Source organism: Podarcis raffonei, chromosome 9, assembly GCF_027172205.1.
Source record: "Podarcis raffonei isolate rPodRaf1 chromosome 9, rPodRaf1.pri, whole genome shotgun sequence".
NCBI lineage: Eukaryota > Metazoa > Chordata > Lepidosauria > Squamata > Lacertidae > Podarcis > Podarcis raffonei.
The window spans coordinates 76,569,992-76,584,861 of record NC_070610.1 but is presented as its reverse complement, the minus strand read 5'-3'; the positions used below and the strand labels follow the sequence as shown (position 1 = coordinate 76,584,861).

General features: G+C 46.6%; 1 protein-coding gene across 1 annotated transcript in view; it reads left to right on the top strand.

Annotated features, from left to right (window-relative positions):
* The first annotated feature begins 632 nt into the window (after positions 1 to 632).
* ADAM33 (ADAM metallopeptidase domain 33) overlaps positions 633 to 14,870 on the top strand; it is a 97,781-nt gene continuing 83,543 nt past the window's right edge. Inside the window, exons 1-2 of the mRNA XM_053402307.1 lie at positions 633 to 744; positions 10,725 to 10,807. Of these exons, the coding sequence (XP_053258282.1) occupies positions 633 to 744; positions 10,725 to 10,807 (195 nt within the window). The remainder of the gene's footprint in view (positions 745 to 10,724; positions 10,808 to 14,870) is intronic.

Below are 14,870 nucleotides of genomic sequence, written 5' to 3'. Positions count from 1 at the left end.
ACAAACAGCCTATTGATTTGTTAAATATGTCGGGCCTTGGGGCATGTGTGGGTTCGCGCCCTGAGACCCGGCGTTTCGCAGCTGCTTCTGGGGCTGAGCCAGAGCTCTCTGCGCTTTGCAACAGCTGCCTGTCTCTATCCAAGAGCTTTGGCCACCTTCGCTTTGAACTTTTGTCCTGCCAAGATCGCCGGGGCGCGTCGGGCTTCGCGGGGACCAGGGTGTTGCCTGCGTGCGCCTGGACAGGCGCGCGTTCTTGGAAAGCGCACGCCTGCGTCTGCAAGGGAGAGAAAGGATCCCGGAGCTGAGATCTCCTTGCAGGGTGGGGTTGTTGGGGCAGGCGAGGAGGAGGAGGAGGAGGAGGAGGAGGAGGAGGAGGGCTCCTCTAAGCGAGGTGGGCTCTTCCCAGCCCATGTGGTTCTCATTAGAGTCGGCAGCCAAGGAACTCCGAGCTGGAGAGACCAAACCAGAGAGCGCGCGCGCGAGAGAGAGAGACAGAGGCTTCTGCAGGAGGGGAAGAGGGGAGCGAGAGGGCAGCAGAGAGAGGGATGTGATGACTGAGCGGAGGGAAGGAGAGGAAGAGAGTTGAGAGGGCAGGGGAGGCTCGAAGGAGACGGACCGGGGAGCCGTCTGGCATGGAGACGGGAGCGCGGAGACGGAGCTGGGCGCGCGGGGCGCTCCGGGGTCTTTTCAGCCTCCCTCTGCTGCTTCTTCTGTCCAGCAACGTTGACATCTCCAAAGTGCAAGGTAAAAAGAACAGCTGGTGGGTGGGTTGGGGGGTTAGTATGGGGCTTCCCCCTCTTCCTTCCCCACCCCGGTTAAAGAAAGGGGGGATTTCAGCCGGTTGTCTCCGCGGTAGGAGAAGGTTAGCAGGCGCTGGTGGCTTAAAAGGACAACGTTTAGCCGAGGTTGGAGGAGAAACAAGAGAGCCGAGAGATTTCTGGTTGTGGGGGAGCGGGTGCCCCTCACCCTGGCATCTGGGAGGGGGCGAAAGAAGGAGCTTCCACGCTGCCGTTGCGCGTTGGGATTATGGATCCGTCATATTAAGGGATAATTTTGGGCATGTGGGTTTTTTTCCGGGGTGTTGGCTGTGCAGGGTGAGTCTTCCTGGCTGGGCATGGAAACAGGTCTTCGCTCTTGTTTTGTTTCGTTTTGTGGCGCGGGTGGGGTGTGAGGTTGAGGGATTTGGGATGAATAGGCACCCCTCACCCCGACATCTGAGTTGGGACGGATATGAGCTCTTTGGGGTGAACGTGAGAACAGGAGGAAGGCTTAACAGGTCTGGTTGTTTTGGGAAAGAGGGGGTAGAGAGACCCCTGGCTTCTGTAGGGAGAAGCTGGGTGGGTATTATTATCTGCTGGGTGCAGATAATAATAATAAATTTTATTTATATCCCACCCTCCCCAGCCAAGACCGGGCTCAGGGCGGCTAACAGCAGATATAAAACAATTGGTTGAAATGCAACTTAAAATGCAAGATTAAAATACAACGTTAAAATGCAGCCTCATTTCAGCAGAAACTCAAAAACTTTTTTGGGGATGAAAATGTCACGTCTTCACCAAGGCTAACTATCCAGATGGATCTAGTGAGGGGCTATTTCTGGGTTTGGAGAGAGAGCCCCCACCTCTGTATCTGGGCACTACGAACAGTGAGCAGGAAGGAATTACACCCCAAATTACCAGTGTGCAGAATCAGTCCCATTCACCACCAGGCTTCAAGTTTGGGTGCCGTGTTTTAAGAGTTCAGACAAAACTTCGGCAATTCTAGCTGGGAGCCTTGAAATGTACCCCCACTCCTATGTGCTCCTGAATTCAGAGTAGCTCCATGGTTTGGAGCTGGTAGGGAGGGTGCAATCTTCAGTTCGTCTCGGGAGCCCCTCCACTCGGAGGTGCATTGGAGAATTGGTTACCTCTCTGCGCCTGTTGGCAGATTAGGTGGCTTGAATGATGGCAAAAGGTGGCGCATAAGAACCAGAGAAAAGCTTGGCTGCTGGATGACTCCAAAGGGGGCCATTCTAGTCCAGGACTGTCTAACAACAACAACAACAATTTATTACTTATACCCCGCCCATCTGGCTGGGCCTCCCCAGCCACTCTGGGCAGCTCCCAACAGAATATTAAAAACATGATAAAACATTAAAAACTTCCCTGTACACGGCTGCCTTAAGATGTCTTCTAAAAGTCAGGTAGTTGTTTATTTCCTTGACATCTGATGGGAGGGTGTTCCACAGGGCGGGCACCACCACCGAGAAGGCCCTCTGCCTGGTTCTCTGTAACCTCACTTCTCATAGAGAGGGAACCGCCAGAAGGCTCTTGGAGGTGGACCTCAGTGTCCGGGCAGAACGATGGGGGTGGAGATGCTCCTTCAGGTATACTGGGCTGAGGCCATTTAGGGCTTTAAAGATCAGCACTAACACTTTGAATTGTGCCTGGAAATGTACAGTGGGCCAATGTAGGTCTTTTAAGACAGGTGTTATATGGTCTTGGCAGCTACACTCAGTCACCAGTCTAGCTGCCGCATTCTGGATTAGTTGTAGTTTCCGGGTCACCTTCAAAGGTAGCCCCACATAGAGCGCATTGCAGTAGTCCAAGCGGGAGATAACCAGAGCATGCACCACTCTGGCGAGGCAGTCTGCAGGCAGGGAGGGTCTCAGCCTGCGTACCAGATAGAGCTGGCAGACAGATGCCCTGGACACAGTGTTCTTACAGTGATCAAGGGGGCGCCACAATGGGAAGCCCACAAACAGAACCTGAGTCCAATTTTGGATAGCGGTTCTCCAGAGTTCCATTTTGTATAAGGATTTGTCAGTGGGAACAGCTCAGAGGAAGGATTTGCCCAAAGAGGGAAAACACCAGGGGCACATTCAGCGTTCGAAATTCACCAGGTGCCGGCCACATTTTGCACCTGGCTATTAACCTCTTGTGACCAAGTGAAGATGACCGGGTATCAGGATGGCACCTGATGTCTCCACCATCTGGAGGCACATGCCTGGGGATCCTTGGATCTTGACTGTTTCCACACACTAGCAACACTTTCTGAAGAATTCTATCCGTTATATTTTATCTGCACAGTCACAATTAATTTTCGGGAAGCAAAAAGTTGTACAGTGGTACCTCGGGTTAAGAACTTAATTCGTTCTGGAGGTCCATTCTTAACCTGAAACTGTTCTTAACCTGAAGCACCACTTTAGCTAATGGGGCCTCCTGCTACCACTGTACCGCCGCTGCACGATTTCTGTTCTCATCCTGAAGCAAAGTTCTTAACCCGAGGTAATATTTCTGGGTTAGTGGAGTCTGTAACCTGAAGCGTATGTAACCCGAGGTACCACTGTACCTCTGTACCACTGTATAGTGGTACCTCTGGTTGTGAATGGGATCCGTTCTGGAGGCCCATTCCAACATGAAAAGCTTTCAACCTGCGCAGGTGTGTGGCGAGATTTAGCGCTTCTGCGCATGCGTGAGCGGTGAAACCCGGAAGTAACCATTTCCGGTACTTCTGGGTTGCCACGGGACACAACCTGAAAAAACGCAATGTGAAGCAAACGTAACTTGAGGTATGACTGTACTGAAAAATACGACTTTCGATCCGCCTTGCCCCAAACTGGCAACTAGACATTCAGTTTTCGCAGCTGTAATCCTGGTTTAAAGAGCCGCTCAGTGCCTAGCTGACATATCTGAGTTTCTAACACTTGGCACATTCACACAGTGCATCTAAAGTCCAGCATTATCACTTTAAGCAAAATCTGGAAGATAGCTACTAGCCATGAGGCAGCGATCCTTCTGAACACCAGTTCCTGGAAATCACAGATTTGCAGAGTGCTCTTGTGGCCGAATCCTGCTTGTGGGTTTCCTGCAGGCAGGTAAGGTAAAAAGGTGATGGGGCTCATCTGCTTGGCCACTATGAGAACACAATGCTGGACTAGATGGGCAAACTGGCCTGATCCAGCGGCTCCTCTTATGTCCCTTTGGGAGCTGTAGTTTGTTAAGGGTGCCGGTTCCCAGAGTGTTTTAACAATCAACCCTCTTTCCCAGGGAGCTCTGGGAACTGTAGTCCTCCGGGGGGGGGGTCTCGTATCAGCTCTTAGCTCCCTTAGGAAACCACAGCTCCCAATATGCGGAAGAGGGAACCACAACTGTTTAAAGTGGTACCACGCCGCTTTACGCGCATGGTGCAAATGTGGTTTGGGCCAGTTCTTACACGAAGAGCATTGGGTGTCCTTGGGGGACAAGGACAGGCGCCCATGCGCTGGTGTGCCTTGTTGGCTGTGATGCTGTGCAGCTGCTGATGTTTCAGCTTCCGTAGATGTGTTTCTGGGGGAAATTCCTTTCTTCTGGCTTGGGATTGCCAGAGTTTAGTTACGCTCCATTATGACTCTATATGGTCTAGTCTGGGACCGATTCAGAAGTGTCTGTCCAGCCCAGAGTCTCCTTCTCTGTCTTTGTGATGTTGGACAGGGAAGTCGCTTAGATCTTTGGACAGGCAAAACAAGGCAGAGAACTTTGCTAGAGTTTTTTTACTGTATTGAGATATTTGTAGAATAAATTTGGAAGAAACTCTTCCAACTTCTTTTCTTCTTGTTCTCCTTATTTTTTCTTTTTCTTTTTTCTTTTCTTCCTTTCCACTTTATTGTTCTTTTTCACCTATGTGTGCATATCTGAAATATATATGAATGTGTTTGCAATATTTTGCTTAAATTTTGTAATAATTAAGTTAAATAAAATTAAAAAAAGCTTTCCTACCTCTCTCACAATGCCTGAGCTCCTGGACACTCAATGAAGCTAAATATTGGAAGATTCAGGACACGTAAAAGACTAATAATAATAATAATTTATTATTTGTACCCACCCAACTGGCTAGGTTTCCCCAGCCACTCTGGGCGGCTTTCAACAAAACACTAAAATACAATAACCTATTAAATATTAAAAACTTCCCTGAACAAGGCTGCCTTCAGATGTCTTCTAAAAGTCTGGTAGCTGCTGTTCTCTTTGACATCTGATGGGAGGGTGTTCCACAGGGTGGGTGCCACTACCGAGAAGGCCCTCTGCCTGGTTCCCTGTAGCGTTGCTTCTTGCAGTGAGGGAACCTCCAGAAGGCCTTCGGAGCTGGACCTCCGTTTCCGGGCTGAACGATGGTGGTGGAGACACTCCTTCAGGTATACTGGGCCGATTTATTATTGCAGCACACAGTTAAACGGTGGAACTACCTGCCACAAGAGGCAGTGATGGCCACCAACCTGGAAGGTTTTCAAAAGAGGATGAGACAAATTCGTGGAGGAGAAGGCTATGGATTGCCACAGTTAGAGGCAGCAATGCGTCTGAATCCCAGGACTCAGCTAGACCAGTAAAGAAAAAGTGATTTACTGTCTATGTGTTGTATGTGTGATATAACATTGTGCCACCAGATGGCAACATGGAGTCCCGTTTTTCTCTCTACCGGTTTTCCCAATTTAAATTTACAACGCTTTGAACTGAAATCCTTCTCAGATGTTTCAGACTCTTCTTATGTTCTTATAATCTTATCATGAAGCGGTGTCAGCACCATGCAAGGAAATAAAGATGACAGCCAAACAGACGCTCATTGTCATATAAACCTCCCTTGCACAGAAATCGGAACAGATGCTCAGTAAGGGCTGGATATAATGGAACAACTGTATCAGCTTTGTGCCAGCAAAGCAGGATGGATGCTGAATGAACAGGTGTTTCGGAAGAGCCTCCTCTCTCTCTTCCCTTCCTTTTTGAACGAGATCTGTTTGTTGTCTTACCCGAGCCTTCAGTATGTGCTCCCTGAGGCTGATGGGAGTTGTAGTCCGAAGCTTCTGGAAGAGACCAGTCTGGCAGAGGCTGGACTAAGCTCTTTTCTCTCCTCCTCTTCCCTGCTTCCCCTTTCCTCTTCCAATCAGCAATTTGTGAGGAGCTGCAGGCTCAGCTTGGTGCCGATTATGAAGTGTGTTGCAATGGCATTTCTTTACCTGCAAATGAATCAGACTAAATGAGCCTGGATAGCTCGGTTGTTGAGAGCTGATCACGCCAAGGTTGCAGGTTCGATCCCCGTCCGGGACAACTGCATTGCAGGGGGGTTGAACCAGATAATAATAATAATAATAATAATAATAATAATAATAATAATAATTTATTTGTACCCCGCCCATCTGGCTGGGTCTCCCCAGATGATTCTCAAGGTCCCTTCCAACTCTACAATGCTATGATTCCAAATTCTTAATAAATACTAGATACAGTGGATGCTCGGGTTGCAGATGCGATCTGTGCAGGATGGACGTTCGCAACCCGCAGGGTTCGCAACCTGCAGCGGCACATCTGCACATGCATGAGTTGCGATTCGGTGCATGTGCGAAGCACGATTTAGCGCTTATGCGCGACCACCGAAACCCAGAAGTAACCTGTTGTGGTACTTCCGGGTTTTAGCGGTCCGTAACCTGAAAAAACACAACCTGAAGCGTCTGTAATCCGAGGTATGACTGTATAATCACCGGAACCTAAGAAAAGCCATGTAACTGGATTGGGCCAATGGCCCCTCTAGTCCAGCATCCTGTTCTCACAGTGGCCAACCAGATACCTGTGAAACCCACAAGCAGGATCCGAGCCCAAGAGCCCTCTCTCCTCCTGTGGTTTCTAGAAGGTAAGGTAAAAGGTCAAGGACCCCTGGATGGTTAGGTCCAGTCAAAGGCAACTATGGGGTGTGGCACTCATCTCATTTTTCAGGCCGAGGGATCTGGTGTTTGTCCACAGACAGCTTTCTGGGTCATGCACATTTCTGGTGCAACGGGACACCGTGACGGAAACCAGAGTGCATGGAAACGTTGTTTACCTTCCCGCCACAGCAATACCTATTTATCTACTTGCACTGGTGTGCTTTCAAACAGCTAGGTTGGCAGGAGCTGGGACAGAGCAACGGGAGCTCACTCCGTCATGGTGATTCGAACTGCCGACCTTCCGATCAGCAAGCCCAAGAGGCTCAGTGGCTTAGACCTTTTTTAAAAATAAAACACTGATAGGCATCAGGCCAATGGCCCATCTAGTCCAGAGTCCCGTTCTCACTGTGGCCAATCAGATGCCCATTATGGGAAAGCAGCAAACATGGTCCAAGCCCCAAAGCAACTCTCTGCTCCTGTGATTTCCAGTCGGTGGCATTCAGAAGCACTGCTGTCTCTGCTCATGCAGGCAGAGCTTCATGGACAGCAGTCATTGTGGGATGTGAAACACAAGAGCAGTCAAGTACAACATTCCTAGAGTGAACATGTTTACACATGGGGAGGAATGTTTGTCCAGCCAGCAGGTCAACTTCCTGTTTCCTTCTGGGCTGGGACAGACTTCCTCTGCATGTGACTAGAGGTGGGCGTGGCCTCACCTGCGCAAGTAACGACAAAAGCACAGGGCAGGACAGCCATCTCTCTCTTTTTGACTACATACATCAAAGAAGCAACATCTGCTTAGCCAAAGATGCTCTCTTGGCCTCCTGTCCAGAGAGGACAAAGGGACTGTCTCCTTATGAGATAGTTTCTAGGTGTATGTTACTTTTCTAAGCTAAGTCTGCCTTCTGAGATCCTATTGTGAACAGAATGATGTGTGAGTAAACCTTTTTATACTTTTATAGAAGACTGTGTCGTGTCTTTTCTTTTATGAGGGAATAAGGGGAAAATACCAGAACAGTTATTATAGAGGCTTTAGCGAGCCTGAGCAAACGCATCCGCCAAGTTTAAAAAGGGGAATGTTACTCTGCTAAATTGTGAACTTGTTAACACAAGTTGGAAAGGCTGTTATCAGACAATATATCCTCTCCTGCATCCCTGAACATTCCCACAGTCATCAATAGCTTTTTCTCCTCCATCAATATACCGATATAGATACAGATCTAGTCTAACCACTGCAAGAGCTTTGTGGAAGCAAATCAGGACAAATGCTTGGTAAATGAGTTGTCTGAAGGTAGCAAAAATGGGGCACTTTAAACAAACTTTTAGGAAGAGCGTTGTGGCCATGTGGGCAAAAGCTGCCTTGGTAGTGTGGCAGGCCATTGCGTACAATATTTGTTATTTCACAGAATCATAGAATTGTAGAGGTGGAAGGGACCCTGAGGGTCATCTAGTCCAACCCCCTGCAATTTGCAGCTGTCCCATATGCAGGGATCGAACCTGCAACCTTGCCGTTATCGACACCACGCTCAAACCAACTGAGCTGTTATGCATAAAATTTACACAAGGCTTGAATCTCAGGGGGTAGCTCAGTTGGTAGAGCAGGAGTCTCTTAATCCCAGGGTTGTGGGTTCGAATCCCATATTGGGCAAAAGATCCCTGCATTGCAGGGGGTTGCAGGTGACCTTGGAGGTCCCTTCCAACTCTACAAGTCTATGATTATAAAAACAAACAAACCCCCAAAGCAGCTTACGAAGGATAGACAGTAAAATCAAGAAATAATTACAAGTCTACCTTGCAGCATTCAAATGTTAAAATACTAGAACGGATTAAAATTATAAGATGATACACTGTGGGGTGAGTCCCAGGCATGTCTCTCCCCCCCCAAACTTCCTTTCTCTGGTTAAATTAACCAGTGCATGACCTCTTGCAAATCTTACTCATTTAAGTAGAGCTTGCAAAGGAAAATGTCTCCCGTGGGATCCTGAACAAGGTACAGCGTAGCCGTTTGAACCGACGTCTGGGCTCGTGTGCTTTGGTGCTTATGATCCTTTGAGATCTACTTATCCTTAATAGGCTTTTCAAGTCACCGAGAGAATATTTAATTGAGCGGTGGCAGGAAATTGGGGAGGCGGTGGCGGTGGCCAGGGAGATACATTTCTTAAGCCTATTTTTAAAAAGCCCTTTAGCAAGTTATCCCATTGAATTTCACAGTGGCTGTGTATTCACTTTCTGTCCTCCTGACCACAGATGTGAGGTTGATGGGCTGCCTGTTCTATTTCGGGGGACCAATCCCAGACTAATTTCCTTGGCACTTGGCTTCTTTTAGGATGCTGGGCCAGTCAAGGTTAATGGGGTCTCAAGATTTTGTCTGCCTTTCTGTTCAGGACAGAGCTGGTTTTTTTTGGAAACATGGGATGGCAGAGTTGGGAGGGATCCTGAGGAACATCTAGTCCAGCCCCCTGCAATGCAGGAATTTGCAGCTCTCCCTTGCGGGGAACTAACCTGCAGCCTTGGCATCATCAGCACCACACTCTAGCCAACTGAGCTATCTAGAAATGATACAAGAGGGACTGGTTGTTAAACACTCTGGGTCTTTTCCAGGGAGTCTTCTCTTCTCATGAGGTGGCCAAAGTATTGGAGCCTCAGCTTCAGGATCTGTCCTTCCATTGAGCACTCAGGGCTGATTTCCTTCAGAATGGAGAGGTTTGATCTTCTTGCAGTCCATGGGACTCTCAAGAGTCTCCTCCAGCACCATAATTCAAAAACATCCATTCTTTGGCGATCAGTCTTCTTTGTGGTCCAGCTCTCACTTCCATACATCACTACTGGGAAAACCATAGCTTTAACTATACAGACCTTTGTTGGCAAGGTGATGTCTCTCTTATCTTCTTACCACATACCAAAGAATGTGCATAATACAGAAGAGGACCACGCGCTGCATGAAGGTGCTCAGAGAGTCCTTTGTTTGCTTGCTTAATTAATATGCAATTAACCAGAGTCCTTATATGGAATCATAGTAGGGCGTTATCCCAAATGATTGGAAGGTACTTCATGCATATGTATAGTCTTAACTGATAAGGGGAAAGCATATTACAAAGCCCCCTTCTTTGGGAGCGTGCTCAGTCCTTTGGATTTTTTTTTAAAAAATAAATTTTATTAAGAATTTCAACATAACAAATTATCAAAACATATCATCTTCATCCCCCCCATTTCCCCCCTCTCCAAGAAAAACCCTCCCTCAGCTCCTCTCTCTGATTTTTCAACACCTGTTATTCTCTGCATATTGTAGAATTGTAAAGATCCTTAAATTATCTGTCTATTATGTTAACAATCAATAAATTTGTGTATGTTTATTCAAAACCTGATAAGGAGTCCAATTCATTTTGGGGGGGGGTTTAAAGTAATTTGTAAAAAGTTCCCATTCTTCTTTAAAGTCACACTTGTCCTTGTCTCGCAATTTGTGTGTCAGTTTCGCCAATTCTGCATAGTCCATCAACTTCTCTTCGACTCGCAAGGTGTTCAGGATCCAAGGTAAAACTATTTAAGAGTTTTCATCATGTCTCAAAGCACCCTGCTCTCCCATCCGCTCTGCCATTGAGTAATCCAAGTTGTTTTCTGGTTGTTTTGGAGACTTCTCAAGTCGGTGCTTCATGGCAGCTTTCCGAGTTCCCTTTAACTGTTTCAGCTTCTGCTATCTGGAAGACAGATCTAGATGCTATCGCTCTGCCACAAGAACAGTTTTCTTTCCTGCTTTCGGTCCCCTTCCTCTGTTTTTCTTGTGGGTATTTTCCCCCTGCAGGTATTTCGCAGAAAAAAACAACCCCAAAGGGGAAGTGAGCGGAGTTTTGAGTTTGCCTTCGGTTTCCAGATAAATCTCTGTTCCTGCTCTGCTCCCCAAACTACTTTTTTGGGAGGGGCCCTTCCTGCTGGTTTTCCTGTAGCTCAGTTTTGCCGTCCCTAAAATGGGCCATTTTCTCTCTGGGCAGGTGCAGAGGTTTAAATGATTCTGGCAAGGGATCGGGGTGGAAGATTTTGTTTCACTTAACTGGGTGTTTGAGTGTCTGTTTTCTACCCTCAGGACTGTCACCGCAGGGAGAGTTTGTCCGGCCGCGATGGATCTCAGGAGGACGGAATCGGCGGGATGTTGGCGAGGCGGAAAAGGTCGGATCTTGCCTTCCTCTGTTTCAATTCCTGCCGATTCCCTATTTCTTTTCTTTGTTGCCTTGATCGGTGTTTTATTGTTTTATAATTGTTTCTGCTTTTGGTGTTATAGGGGGTTTATTATGTTTTATTGCACTTTGTGACTGTTGAGTTTATTGTGTGCTGCCCTCAGATCCGTCCAGATGAAGGGAATTTTAGCATTTTTAATAGATAATAATAAATAGCATCTTGGACTTTGGAGGGGGACCAAGGATATCCTGTTCCAGTGAAGAAGACGTAAGTTCTCTCGGGATATGACAAGCAGGTCTTGATAAAGTTGCTAGGGTCACTTGTGTAGCGTACATCACAATTTCTTTTTTTCTTTCTTAAATTTGTATACTGCGCTTCATCCGTAGAACTCAGGGCAGTTCGCAACATTCAAAATACAGTGGTACCTCTGGTTGTGAACGGGATCCGTTCCGGAGGCCCGTTCGCAACATGAAAAGAGCGCAACCCGCAGCAGCGTGTCTGCGCATGCGCGGGTTGCGATTCACCGCTTCTGCTCAAGCACGTGACGTCATTTTGCGCTTCTGCGCATGCGCGAGTGATGAATCCCGGAAGTAACCCTTTCCGGTACTTCCGGGTCACCGTGGGACGTAACCTGAAAGAATGTAACCTGAAGCAAACGTAACATGAGGTATGACTGTACAAGATGAAAACACAAAATTCATAATAAAGGCGAGTGGGGGGGGAGCACAAACCAATACCCCCCCTCCCACAAACACATTTAAAAGGCATTCTGTTTATTTATTAAATTAAAGCACCCTTGGATCACTTTAAGAGTGGTGCCTTACCTCAAAGGATCATGGGAACTGTAGTTTGTTCAGGGCGCATGACCTTAGCAAACCACGGTTTCTTGGATTCTGCATGACTGTTAAAACGATGCAAGAGTCAGACTATGGAACTCCCTGCTACAGGAGGCAGCAATGGCCAGCAACCTGGAAGGCTTTAAAAGAGGACGCGACAAATTCATGGAGCCATTTCCAGTGGCTTCCAGCAACTGGTATCGAGAAGCATTTCTCTCTCTCCACTCTCTGTATGCAAAGTTTAATTTTATAAACCTCTCTCTAGCTATCTCTTGCTCAAAACAAGAATCGATGTGCATTTGCGAATATAGTCCAAGGGTGCAGCGCCTCTGAAACCAGCTGCTTTGTTCCTGCCGAACAGTAGTGATTTTCTCTAAAATGATATTTATGACAACTACGATGATTCGTCTGGCGCCGGAAAACATCAGGCACTTGCGTAAAACTCATAACAAGGCAAACGCTGCCCTGTGGGGCTCACAATCTTATTTAGAAGAGGAACAAGAATAAATGGAACTGATTTCTGTGTGTGTGTGTGGCGAAAGCTAAAAGCAATTAGGCATAAATGAGCTTTTTCCCTTTTCTTTTTTTTAAGAGCGAGGAAAGCAGGATGAGTATTGGCTGTTGAAGAGTTCCATTAATAAGTCTAAAAGCGCCGTGCAAGAAAGAGGGGCAGGTGGGAAATCAGAGGGCTTGAGAAAAGAGACAGAGAAGCAGGCGAATGTGAAAACCGATTTGGAGAAATGTATTTATTTGTTGCATGATGACATGCTTTTGGTATCTCGTGTGCATGTTGGTGCAATGTGAAGAACGGGTTAAATTGCACAGCGCTTGGGCTCAGGTCTTGAAGACCACATCCCCGTGCCTGAATGCTCAGAGATAAGGATGCCAGGTGCAGGGGGTTACCATAGCAACACCAGCAACATCGTGCATCGCTTGCTGTGTCATTCACCCTGCCATGGGCTCAGGAAACGATTAAAGCCGTTTCTGCACTTAGGCGTATTGCTTTCATTATTGCCCTGATTCATGTCCTGTTTGCTGTCAGGGTCTGACTCTGAATCGGTAATTTGCCATGTAGTGCCTGGATTTCTGAGGTAGAAATCCCCTGAACATGGAAGCTCTACTTAGGGGTAATCGTCGGGGACGGATGCATGTTTCTTTTAAAAAGTTTTTTATTGACTGTTTTTACACAACAAATTATTCCAACAATTGTATTTTCCCCCATTTCCCCCCTCCCATCTCCCCCTCATACCCCTCCCCTCCCCCATACGACTTCCCTCAGTTCCTCTTTCTGATTTATTAACACATATTATTCTCTGCATGTTATAAAAATGTATAAATCTCTCAGTTATCCATCTATTATATTAACAAATAAATTTGTGTATGTTTATTCAAAACCTGCCGAGGAGTCCAATTCATCTTGTTGTTTCTTTAAATACTTTGTAAAAGGTTCCTATTCTTCTTTAAAGTCACAGTTGTCCTTATCGCGCAGTTTGTGTGTCAGTTTTGCCAGTTCCGCATAGTCCATCAATTTCCCTTGCCACTGTTCTTTTGTCGGAGTTTCTTCATTCTTCCATCCTTGTGCTATTATGACTCTTTCTGCCGTTGTTGCGTACATAAATATGTTCTTCATCTTCCTTGGCAGGTCTTTTCCTACAATCCTTAACAAAAATGCTTCTGGCCTTTTTACAAATGTTATTTTGAACATTTTCTTCAACTCATTATATATCATTTCCCAGAATTTTTTTGATTTCTCTACCATCCCACCACATATGATAAAAAGTCCCTTCTTTTTCCTTACATTTCCAACAAATATTTGAGCCGGTTTATGCATGTTTCTAACTCTCTTTTAATACTGCCCAGGTTGCTGACAGCCCTGGTGAAACCATTTTGACCTGGGCAGTCTCTTAAAATGTGTGTCACAAGAACATAAAGAGAGATTGCTGCCATTTTCAGCAACTGAGAAGCATTGCTGCTTCTGATTGTGGCCTAGTAGCCATCAATAGCCCTCCTCTCCCCAAATTTGCCTGGTTCTCTTTCGAAATAATTTTTATTTGATTTTACAAGTATAAGTTTATAACAGTACCAATTACATATCTGTACAAAGAGATTTCTTTGAATCTCGCCACTTCCCCCTCCATCTCTTCCATGGGTTCTATTGTGAACATTTTCAACTACATATTATTTCGTAATCTATATTTTGTATTCATCCGTATTATCCACAATACCTGTTGCATTTTTTCATCTGCTTTCAGTGGCCTCCCAAGTAAATTATATATTTTCCCCCATATTTTTTTTTTACTAACAAAAAGTTTTATTTATAAAGAACTACAATTCAACACCAACGTAGAAAAGTTATGGGAAATTATGCAAGCACAAATTAAGTAACTGGCTTCATTCTTCACCCTTCAGACACCAATGGTAGAATTGGGAGCGATACCATTAAACCATTGCATATCTTCTTCTATAGGTTTAAAGATTAAAATAATAAGCAAAACAGACTCAATAGCTATTTCTAGTTAGAAACACTCTGTAGAAGAGTAATATTGTCTCCTTTTAATGATTCGACCCAGCTGTTTCCTTGATTTTGTCTCTGCCTCTGCCTGGTTCCCTGTAACTTGGCTTCTCATAGCGAGAGAACCGCCAGAAGGCCCTCGGCGCTGGACCTCAGTGTCTGGGCTGAACGATGGGGGTGGAGACGCTCCTTCAGGTATCCTGGGCCAAGGCCGTTTAGGACTTTCAGGGTCAGCACCAACACTTTGAATTGTGCTCAGAAACGTACTGGGAGCCAGTGTAGGTCTTTCAAGACTGGTGTTATGTGGTCTTGGCGGTCGCTCCCAGTCACCAGTCTAGCTGCCACATTCTGGATTAGTTGTAGTTTCCGGGTCACCTTCAAAGGTAGCCCCACGTAGAGCGCATTGCAGTAATCCAAGCGGGAAATAACCAGAGCATGCACTACTCTGGCAAGACAGTCTGCGGGCAGGGAGGGTCTCAGCCTGCGTACCAGATGGAGCTGGTAAACAGCTGCCCTGGACACAGAATTGACCCGCACCTCTATGGACAGCTGTGAGTCCAGAATGACTCCCAGGCTGCGCACCTGGACCAGGGAGTCTTCCACACCTGCCCGCCCCCTCTCCCCCAAAAACAGTATTTCTGTCTTGTCAGGATTCAACCTCAATCTGTTAGCCGCCATCCATCCTCCAGCCACCTCCAGACACTCA